The sequence below is a fragment of the Coffea eugenioides genome, chromosome 11, assembly GCF_003713205.1.
Source record: "Coffea eugenioides isolate CCC68of chromosome 11, Ceug_1.0, whole genome shotgun sequence".
Lineage (NCBI taxonomy): Eukaryota > Viridiplantae > Streptophyta > Magnoliopsida > Gentianales > Rubiaceae > Coffea > Coffea eugenioides.
Genome location: NC_040045.1, coordinates 4,004,601 through 4,015,964, shown reverse-complemented (window position 1 = coordinate 4,015,964; position 11,364 = coordinate 4,004,601). Strand labels below are relative to the sequence as shown.

The window sequence follows — 11,364 nt, the reverse complement described above, 5'->3', positions numbered from 1 at the left end:
AAACAGAGGCTACTAATTGCAAAATGTTAAAAATTCAGGGTTAGCCTGCTTAAGATGGTATGTGCGGGAAAGCAAAGCTTCACTGTGATTACTTGAAGGTCCTGTTGAATTTGATCAAAAGAGGAAAAGACACCCCACTCCCGGCCTCCAGCACAGGAAAAAATTTCAACAGCTCTAGGAATACCTTTTTTAAAAAAATTGAAAGAATTAAATTGTAAATTGTAGAAGATGAATTAAGAATGAAAGCAATTTCTTTCAGGCGAACCTCTACTTACAAATCATTACTTCGAAAGAGACAAAGCTAGTAATCATTCAGTAGTTTTAAGCTTTAGAAGAACAAACGTGGAGGACCAGTTTATCACCCCGTAGTAAAAAAGGCATGCCACATATTTATATTCAACAAAATATAGGTACTTATACCAAAAGAAATAAGAACAAGTTTGCAAGATGGAACCCGTTAACAAGTTCTGCCTTTATGCATCCTGCATCCCCAGTCAACAAAAGCATCCCCAAGCAGATATCGCTTCTGCTTCATCAAAAAAGAGCAGACAATGCCAAATATAATTTTAGAGATAGCGAGACAGAAGTATTCGCCTGAATGCAGTTAATCACCGTTTGAAACTTAGAAGTGAATACCAAAGATTCTGTGTCTTCATACTATTGTTCAAGGTGGAAGGACGGAAAAGATAATATCAATAGAGGGAGAAGAGACTGGAGGGCGCAGAGAGGCCGCGAGTAGGAATTGAAACGGGGCAGAGGCAGAGAAATGAGAATGGATTGGCAACACGAGAGAGTGTAGTCAAGCAAATACCTTTGAAAACTAAATCATATCAGCATTATGCCATTACTTAAGTTTGCACCATAACACACATTTTATACAACATCACAGAGTTTTTTTGGGTTGTTGTGTTTGGGGGGGTTTGGGGGGGGGGGGGGGGAAAGGTGGGGTTGGCTGATGATTTGGAACCTATGCACAGACAGGCTTCACAAAAAAGGCTGCCATGCTCTGGCAAACTATGACCAGATGCACCTTCTTGTAGTCTTTCTTCCCAATCAGTGCAATTAACTATGTACAAGTGCTGATTTTCCATTTGATAATTGTTATCTCAACTATACTAGCAAACTTGGACAACACTCTGATACTTATTCACTATGCATGCCTGTGCCATCTCCAGGACAGACATGCAAGTGAAGCAAAAGGCTTCCAAGTCGCAATTGTCTCATCCTGTCCTCCCAATAACAAGCAGTGGCCAAAGCTTTGATTTTCCTTTGAACTCAAACCATACAAAGAGACAGGAAAAGTGAAGGTTTTGATTGAGAACCACAATAGTCCCAATCACAATCATATTGCAACTTGCAAGACCAGATACATAATAAGCTTAATAAATCATACAGAACTGCCAAACACACGACCGGCATTGACTAACAAGTATAACTTTTGCCCTTCACCAATCGGTGGGCTCGAAGCTCAGACATGTCTCTTGTGAGGTAACTTTTTGAATTCCACGAAGATTTTGGGTAAAAATCACTGAAAATTCAACTGAAGTTTTCATCTTTCATGGAACAAAGATAGTCATGAAAGATGTCATTGATTTTAGTAAGACAGACAGGCAAGTTTACATGAACTAAAATTCTCCACAGAAGTGTAATTCATTATTCAGCAATTTGCAAGGTCTCGTAATATTAAGTGATTTGACTAAATCCAAATTTCAAAAGCAAGAAATAGAAAACTGATTTGCTAAAATGTAATTTGAAAGAGTAGAATGACAATCTCCACCTCAACAAAAATTGGCTCCACAGAGAAAAAAGAAAATTTTTCATTGATGGCATCTTTTACATAGAAAACTTTCTTGAATCTCACCAGCAAATAGAAATAGCACATAGCAGCAAAATACATGAATTTTCGGGGCCTCTGTTCTGTAAATATAACTTTTCTAGGGTTCACCAACATCAACCAACAACGCCATCATCTTTTAGAATGGAAATGCCCGGTGTAGTATGCATACTAATAAAGTACAAATCATTCAATCTGTATTTGCTGGGGGGACTCTTCGGACTGGATATCACCATTTCCAGTTTCTTCCTCTGTTATCCCAGCAGCGTCAGCCGTCCTAGCAACCCATTCCCTTAGAGGATCTTCATTTAAATCGAGCCTTAAAAGGCCTGCAAACATCCCTCCCATAAAGGCAATAGGCTCCTAAGACCCCAAAAAAAAAAATGAAGCAAGATCTATAATTACAATTTCAGGAAAATGCTCCTACTTATGCGAAATTGGATTTGAAAACAATGTCATCCATGCAAAGTTGCAAACATAATAAAAATTTATACATAAGATTGATAGAATAAATCTAAAAGGTATCCTATAAACAAGTGAATCATGAAACAGATGCTTTGGCTGAGTTGAAACACAACCAATTACAAGAATGTATATACAAATGCTTAAAGATTGTTGATTTTCAAATCTCTAACTTCAAACACAATCAATTATGTTGATTTTTAAAACAAATGGAGTCCCCTTGATGTGACAAGCACACACTACAGGGCCACAGACAAATATCAACTCGCCTAGGACACAAACATTAGAAACTGACGAACAGACAAGTAATCCAACTTTGCTCACTGCTCTCTGACAACTACAAGTCAAGATCCCACTGCCAAATTTACAGGAGAGTGATCTGGTAGTTACAGTAACAGTGAGAGTTCAAATTCATTTTTAAAACTAGTTAAGATAAAGTTTTGGTTAGAAGTCACCTCGTTGTTAGATTTTCTATTTGGAGTTTTCAAGAGAAATTCAGATAGAGTATATCCATAATTGGAGAGGTTTAGACAAGAGTTAGTGACTTCCAACAGACATCACAAAAATCTAAACAATTCAATTTAGTCGTGGTACTTTTAACCACAAGGATTGTGTGCATCAAAAGGCAGTCTTCACCCGAGAAAATGAGAAACATAAGGACTATCTAGATTACCAAGTATCAGCCAGAACAGAATCAGCATACTTCTTTCCTAATGACTACCAGCATATGGCTGGAAGTCGACTTATCCAAGTTCAGAAGACGGTTTCTTCCTCTCAAATGAATAGTTGCATAAAACACATCAAAAACCAAGTAAAAACTGTGCCAAAGAAAAGCATAAACATGCATCCAAACTCACTTTCTGCCAAAAGCAAACACCTGCAGTAAAGGGTCAGAGATGATGCATCTGCATTATTAGCAATCATATTCAGAAATCAAAATCTAACAAGTTGGTATCTACAAAAAAATACTAAACATCTACCATAAACTTCTTTCTTTGAAAATCAAGATTGGAACAATCACTTGAAATGAGTAGGGCGTTTTATATTTATTTTTCTTTTTCTTTTGTTTCCTCTGAAATCCTTTTTTTTATTTTTGGTTTGGCGAGGGCGAAGGGGTGATAACAGCTGTGGTGGAATGTTTTAGCAGTATTCAAAAGGACTTCAGAAGGCAATATCTACCTATCTAACCTTGGCCCGCTTATAAGTTGATACTCAAGGAAGCATTCAAAACACACTCCCTATCATGGGAATGCAATATGTAGGTTTCTTTGAAACACTCCAGGAAAGTAATTGTAGTTCGAAGCTGAAAATTTCTTGTTGGGATAGTATCAAATAAAAGAGCCCTTTCATGCTTTAACACAGAGAAACTCGAACAAATATATAGGACATGATAATACACTTGCTCAACTAAATGATATATGGCGTGAACATTTAATCACATGCTGAACAAAGGACATAGGCTTTCTATGAAAAGTCAGTTATGACTTTGGAAAGTTTAAAGTAGTGCCTAAAATGTGCTTGATGATCCTGTTAAGAGAATATAAGTATTCTTGTAGATAATAAATTAGTAAGGGTATTCTTGTAAATAGTTTGTTAGATTTATACTCCTATAAATACTAGTTGATCACTCATAATACGGTGACTAGATGTTTTCCTCCCAAAATACCTGTTAACATGATATCAGAGCAAAAGTCCTAGGGTTAGGGTTAAACATCTAGTCAAAAGTACTGTTCAGCCGCACTGTTCATCGCAGCACTGTTTACGCATACTGTTCACGGCATACTGTTCACACGTCACTGTCATCTCAAGTTTTGACCCTTTCTTTGGTTTGACGTGCTATTCGCCATGGTTGAAAGATTTGTTAATGCGGTTACCACTGACCAAATTGAATCGAGTTTTTCAGCACATGGGTCCCAGAAGACTGTTACTGTAATGATCCCACATCGGCTAGGGAGGAAGTCCTGGGACTGCTTTAATAGCCTGTAGTGGTCTCTCCCACCTGACCGAGGCCTTTTGGAGGGGTGCTGGGCTTCTTAACCTGCGGGCTTGGGCTCTTCACTTGTTGTGGGTATAACCCCACCTCCAGGAACAAAACCCACGGCCCAATGGGGTGGTTAACTGTGGGACAATATTGGTCAGGGGCGTTACAGTTACTATATCTGAGAAAGATTATGTTAAATTCCTACAGTACCAAGCTACAAATCACGCATCTCTTCCCTCTGCTTCTTTAGCACAAAAAGGTAATGACTCATGGATTATTGATTCCGGGGCTACTGATCATATGTCAGGTACCTCTAAAATTTTTTCTAATTTTCAAGAGTCTACTCCCTTTCCTCATGTTACTTTAACTGATAGATCTACCACTAAAGTTAAAGGACTAGGCACTGTAGAAATTAATCCATCACTTCCGCTGTCTTCTGTTCTTTACGTACTCAATTTGCCCTTTAATCTAATGTCTGTTAGTAAGCTCACTAAATTTCTACAGTGTACAGTTACTTTTTCTCCTGATTCTGTTGTCATTCAGGATTTGAAGACAAAGAGGACGATTGGTGGAGGGCATCAGCATAATGGTCTTTACTTTCTCAACTTCAATGGTCCGATAGCATGTCCTGCTACTGTTTCTCCTCTTGAAATTCACTGTCGTTTAGGTCATCCGTCTTTACAAAATTTGAAAAAGTTGGTTCCTACTTTGAGTCAATTATCTTCGTTAGAATGTGAGTCTTGTCAGTTAGAAAAGCATCATCGTGTTTCTTTTGCTCCTAGAGTCAATAAACGGGTTTCTGAACCTTTTTTGTTAGTTCATTCTGATGTTTGGGGTCCTAGTCGAGTCACTTCAAAGTTAGGTTTTAAATATTTTGTAGTCTTTGTTGATGATTTTTCCAGAGTTACATGGCTTTATTTAATGAAAGATCATTCAGAATTATATTCCATTTTTTGTGCATTTGTTACAAAAATAAAGAATCAATTTGGAGTGCCTGTACGTATACTTCGCAGTGATCCACTCCTTTTAATACATTTATGACTAAGTCTGGTATTATTCATCAGTCCTCTTGTCCTCACACTCCACAACAGAATGGAGTTGCTGAAAGAAAAATTGGACATTTAATCGAAATTGCTCGAACACTGTTGTTGCACATGAATGTGCCCAAACAATTTTGGAGTGATGCAGTTCTAACTGCATGTTATTTAATTAATCGCATGCCATCTAATATTTTAGAGGTCAATTACCTCACTCCATTCTTTTTCCTCATGAATCTGTGTTTAAATTGCCTCCTCGTATTTTTGGATGTGTGTGCTTTGTTCATCAGCTTGCTCCCGGGGTGGATAAATTAAATTCTTGTGCTCTTAAGTGTATTTTCTTAGGATACGCACGAGCGCAAAAAGGGTATAGATGTTACAGTCCTGTTTTAAATCGATTTTTTACTTGTGCTGATGTTACTTTCTTTGAATCCACTCCATATTTTATCAAACAAAGTATGCCTTGTGAGTTAGACCAGTGCCCCTCTTTCTCCTCTCCTGTTTTACCAGTCCTTTCCCCTTTATTACCTGAGTTATCTAGTCCACCAGATTCCATAGCTCGATTATCTCGTACTCATCTTCAAGTTTACTCTCGTCGTTCCCTGGTTGAGAAAGTTCCTGATATGCCACGCACTTCACCAATTAACTCTCAATCTTCAAATCCAGGTATGACGCCCTCCTCTGAGTTAGATCTTCCTATTGCTTTACGCAAAAGTAAGAGACATTGTACTTCCCATCCTATTTCTAATTTTGTTTCTTATTCTCGTCTCTCTATGTCATATTCTTCTTTTGTTGCTTCCCTTGATTCTATCTCCATTCCTAAGTCTATTACCTATGCTCTTAATCATCCTGGTTGGAGATTAGCTATGCAAGAAGAGATGTCTGCTTTGGAACAAAATGGTACTTGGGATCTTGTCCCTCGTCCTTCAGGTAAGTCTGTTGTTGGTTGTAAATGGGTGTACACTATAAAAGTGCAGCCTAATGGTTCTATTGAAAGATTGAAGGCTCGTCTGGTAGCTAGAGGATTTACTCAGGTGTATGGAGTAGACTACTTAGAAACATTTTCTCCTGTTGCAAAGATTACCTCTGTTCGTCTTTTTATCTCTTTGGCAGCAACTTATAATTGGCCATTGTATCAGTTGGATGTGAAAAATACATTTCTGCATGGAGATTTGGAAGAAGAGGTATATATGGAACAACCTCCTGGATTTGTTGTTCAGGGGGAGAATCCGCAGTTGGTTTGTCGTTTGAAAAAATTCTTATATGGATTGAAACAGTCTCCGAGGGCTTGGTTTGGCCGGTTTAGTAGTGTTGTCATAGAGTTTGGTCTGACAAGATGTGGAGTAGATCACTCTGTATTTTATCGACATTCTAATGCTGGTAAAATTTTATTAGTTGTTTATGTGGATGATATTGTGATTACAGGTGATGATGTTGTGGAGATCCAGAAATTTAAATCCAATCTGCAGGCAAACTTTCAGACAAAGGATTTAGGTCATCTACAGTATTTTCTGGGTATTGAGGTAGCTCGGTCTAAATATGGGATTTATTTATGTCAAAGGAAATATATACTCGATATGTTGAGTGAAGTTGGGATGTTAGGTTGCCGACCTGTAGATACTCCTATGGATCCCAATGTGAAATTAGCAGGAGATCAAGGTGCATTACTTGATGATCCTAAGCAATATCGAAGACTTGTGGGTAAATTAAATTATCTCACTGTAACGAGACCTGACATTTCGTTTGCAGTGAGTGTTGTGAGTCAATTCCTTGATACCCCTCGTGCTAGTCATTGGGATGCTGTTATACGGATTCTCAGGTATCTTAAGAGTGCTCCTGGAAAAGGGTTGCTGTATCAAAATCATGGACACACTGATATTGAAGGATATAGTGATGCAGATTGGGCTGGTTCTGCCTCAGATTGAAAATCGACTACAGGATATTGTGTGTTTGTTGGTGGTAATTTAGTGTCGTGGAAAAGTAAGAAGCAAACAGTTGTATTCAGATCAAGTGCAGAATCTGAATATCGCGCTATGGCTCACACTGCGTGTGAGTTGGTTTGGTTGAAGAGCATGTTACTTGAACTTGGGTTTGAGCATAAACAGCCTATGAATTTAGTATGTGATAATCAGGCAGCTATTCGTATTGCGTCTAATCCAGTGTTTCATGAAAGGACAAAACATATTGAAGTTGATTGTCATTTCATTCGAGCGAAATTGCTTGACGGGGTCATCAAGACATCTCATATACCGTCTGTAGATCAATTGGCTGATGTGTTTACCAAGAGTTTAGGGGGTTCTAGGGTGAAATACATTTGTAACAAGTTGGGTGCTTATGATATATATGCTCCAACTTGAGGAGGAGTGTTAAGAGAATATAAGTATTCTTGTAGATAATAAATTAGTAAGGGTATTCTTGTAAATAGTTTGTTAGGTTTATACTCCTATAAATACTAGTTGATCACTCATAATACGGTGACTAGATGTTTTCCTCCCAAAATACCTGTTAACAGATCCATATTTAGGATTGTGAAATTCAATTCCATATTGGCTATGGGTCTAGCAATTTCAAGTGTATTGCCTGATTATTTGTCACATTCTCAATCCACTTCTAAATGAAGAACGTTTACTACATTTCAAAATATTAGTAAGTTGCTCACCCAAAGGAAAAGAAAATGTACAACCAACAAAATGATGGTGTACTAGGAATCTACACACGATTAAATTCTCGAGTATGGTGGAAACTGAAGAAGGAAAATTTTATAAAATAGTTTTTTTTTTTAATTCTCAGACTGAAGCAATCTTTAGTCTCCTACAACCTAGTAGCAGTATAACACTACAGAACACCTTTAGTGGTGCGCCTAGAGGGGAAATGGCAGCCCAATAGAATCTCACTCTACTGAAACTAAAAAACTTTCCATCTCGACCATTCAAAAGAAAGAGAAAAAGGTAAAAAAAAAATACTGATTCATAAAAAATTTGCAAGTAGCCTTAACATCTGCTAAAAGTTTTCTATAACATAAACATCATCTTTCTCGCTATTGCCGACTAACCCCTATACTGATTTTTCCCTCTTGAGATCGAATTATACAAGAAACACAAGCCCAGTTTAGTAAGCACCCAATCCTGAACGATAACTTAATTAACAGCCCCGTCAATGATATTTTGTAACCCATCTCCACAACTCAAATGAACAAGAAAAAGTAACCCAAATCATTACTCAAAATGAACAAGATTTGCAAACAGTAGCAACATCTCCCAACACTTTACTTCTTAGAATTTAATGTGCTAGAGTTATTGAGAGTAAGTATGGCCATCTCATGCAGCAGGCGGTTCAGTTAACTGGAAGGGCATTCATGTAGGACTTAAGGTGTTAAAAAAAGAGGTCAAATGGAGAGTAGGGAACGGGGAGACAATGAAGTTTTAGACAGACCCTTGGCTGATGTCTAGCCCATTGGAACAATTAGCAGTTGAAATAATCTCGGATGAAGAAAGGGGATATTGGTAAAAGACTACTGGAACCAAGCAGGTGTTTGGAAGTATGACAGACTAAGGGGGAAATTACCACAAGAGTGCATCAACCAGCTGCATGCTACTGTACTAGACGAGGACTCAAACAACCCTGACATGATCAGTTCGGCTCTGGAACCAAATGTGGAATTTTCCACTCAGTCAGCCTATGAGTCAGAAACCCAGGAACTAGTAGGGCAAAGGGAAACTGACCAGGCTTGGGAAAGAATCTGGAAATTGAAAGGACCAGCCAGGAGGCAATTATTCACTTCGCTTCTTCGGCATGAAAAGCTATTAATAAACCCTGAGAAGCACAGGAGGCACCTGCAGCACCATGACAGCTGCCAAATATGTGGTAAAAGTGGAGACTCAAGAGACCAATTTACATGCAGTCAGAGATTGTAAATGGATTACAGACATCTGGAAGAAACTTGTACACCCTAGCAGATGGAGAGACTTCAAGAACAAAGGGTTAAAAGCTTGGATAGATTGGAACCTCAATGAGAAGCACATTGGGTGCTCTGAGGATGTTAACTGGCAACTGATTTTTCAGCAGGTGATCTATTATGCCCAGAAAGCACGAAATGAGTTCTGTATAATGAGCAATGGAAGCAAGTTAAGGGTTAATGTGGGACACCTGGTCGATCAAGTAGAGGAGGTGCAAAAGAACTGGATCAAGAGAGGAAGTGGAAGAACAAGGGAACTCCACCTCATCAGCTGGAAGCCTCCACCGCAGGGTTGGGTAAAGATTAATGTGGATGGCGCCTCTGCTACAATCCAGGAGGAGCAGGAGGAGGAGGAATAATTAGGGATGATAGAGGACCGTGGATGAGGGGATTTTGTATTAATCTGGGGATGGCTAGCAATGTCTCGGCTGAGTTATGGGCAATTGCTCATGGATTAAAGCTGACTTGGGAGATGGGGTTTAGAAAGGTGGTGTTAGAGACGGACTCCAAAACGGGGTTGGAGCTGATACAAAACAACCCAAAGGTAGTCCGCATCATAACATTATCAAGCAAATCCAGAAGTGGATTCAGAATCAATGGGAATGTAAGATATCACACGTATAGAGGGGAACCAGTGTGCTGATCTTTGGCTAAACAAAGTCTGAGCTTTCAGTCAGGTTTGCATGCATTGGAGACACCCGCACAGATGCTGCAAAGTAAGATTACTTTTGATGTAATGGGTGTGACAACACCTAGACTTGTAAATATGTAATTGGACTAGTTAATACCCAAAAAAAAAAAAAACTTAATTAACAGCACCCTCAATGATATTTTGTAACCCATCTCCACAACTCAAATGAACAAGCAAAAGTGTACCAATACCGTTACTCAAAATGAATTGCAAACAGTAGTAACATCTCCCAACTACACCTTTTTTTTCCGCTTTCATACAATTTCAAGTATCCCTATGCCATTATTCCAGATTCAGATTGATTTCTTCAAGAAATTCACATCCACTTGATTAAGCACCGTATGATATACTGAACTAGTATGAATAAAAAAAACACATCAAAGACAGTCCATACTTCACTAGTGTCTCCTATACAACATGAAAACTATTTATCCATCAAAACAAAAGCATCCAATGCATTTGATGAATTTGAATTGGAATGAATACCTTTAAGGCATCTTTGAGTATGGGGTCCCGGGTCGGGTCAAACAGAAATGCTCCAACACGAAATCCACCCGGAAAATTGACCCTTGGCCTTGCAAACGATAGAAATGATGATGGGGGCTTCCGATTCCACTGTTGAGAAAATTCACAGACAAATGACAAAAAATATAAAAAGAAACGAAGTTAATAAAAGTCAAGTAGTAGCTGTGATAGTCTAATTAAAAGTTTAAATAACGGAATTAGTAAAAACATGCTGCTTGCAACTAAGGGTAGCAGTTCAGAAGATGACTAACAATGACGCAAAAAAAAAAAAAAAAGAAAGAAAGAAAGAAAGAAACTGCAAAGATGAAAACTCACAGGAAATGGAGAAGGCGGAGAAGAAGATGATGATGGTAACGAAAGCGGGCAATTCACAAGAAAATTCAAAGACATATCTTCTTCGTCAGGAAAAAGAGATTATCAGGACCAATTTCTTCTGTTGCAGAAAACAGGAAACGTAAGGGGAATTCGTCGAGTCTAGGCCTCCAATATCTTCGCCAAGTGATTTTTTCATGCTTATTTTTGGGAAAATTGAGAATTGCATCCCTCAACTTTTTACTTAAACCGTTTTTGTCCATCAACTTGTTTATGAACCAATTCAGTCCCTCAACTTAAATGTTGTGGCCAATTAGGTCCTTCTGTGGTGCCACAGGAACTTTGCCTCGAAACAAAAAGAGAGAGAAATGCAATTTTGGTGCTCAATATTTGACATGTATGTCAAATTGATCTCTAATGTTTCGACAAAAGCAAATGTAATCCCCAAAATTTGTGATTTTAGATAGTGAAACAATAACTAACCATTAACATTAAATTGCCAGTAGCCAACATTGACTTTGTATTTTTAGTTCCCAATGTTTGATTTTGAATCATTATATTTCCTAA

General features: G+C 38.2%; 1 protein-coding gene across 1 annotated transcript; it reads right to left on the bottom strand.

The window, feature by feature from the left end:
• Positions 1 to 1,793: 1,793 nt before the first annotated feature.
• On the bottom strand, positions 1,794 to 10,950 carry LOC113754507 (UPF0426 protein At1g28150, chloroplastic). The gene is made up of 3 exons (XM_027298953.1): positions 10,801 to 10,950; positions 10,447 to 10,575; positions 1,794 to 2,197 (listed from the first exon to the last, which is right to left on the bottom strand). The coding sequence occupies exons 1-3, from the start codon at positions 10,873 to 10,875 to the stop codon at positions 2,021 to 2,023; spliced, it is 381 nt and encodes a 126-aa protein (XP_027154754.1). The 5' UTR covers positions 10,876 to 10,950; the 3' UTR covers positions 1,794 to 2,020.
• Between the last annotated feature and the right edge of the window lie 414 nt (positions 10,951 to 11,364).

Bases quoted from the DNA above. Each gene is read 5' to 3' on its own strand.
- LOC113754507 (XM_027298953.1), bottom strand. From the start codon at position 10,875: ATGTCTTTGAATTTTCTTGTGAATTGCCCGCTTTCGTTACCATCATCA. The intron at 10,576-10,800 runs GTGAGTTTTCAT...TTTTCTCAACAG, and splicing joins CTCCGCCTTCTCCATTTCCT to TGGAATCGGAAGCCCCCATC. The intron at 2,198-10,446 runs GTATTCATTCCA...TTGGGGTCTTAG, and splicing joins TACTCAAAGATGCCTTAAAG to GAGCCTATTGCCTTTATGGG.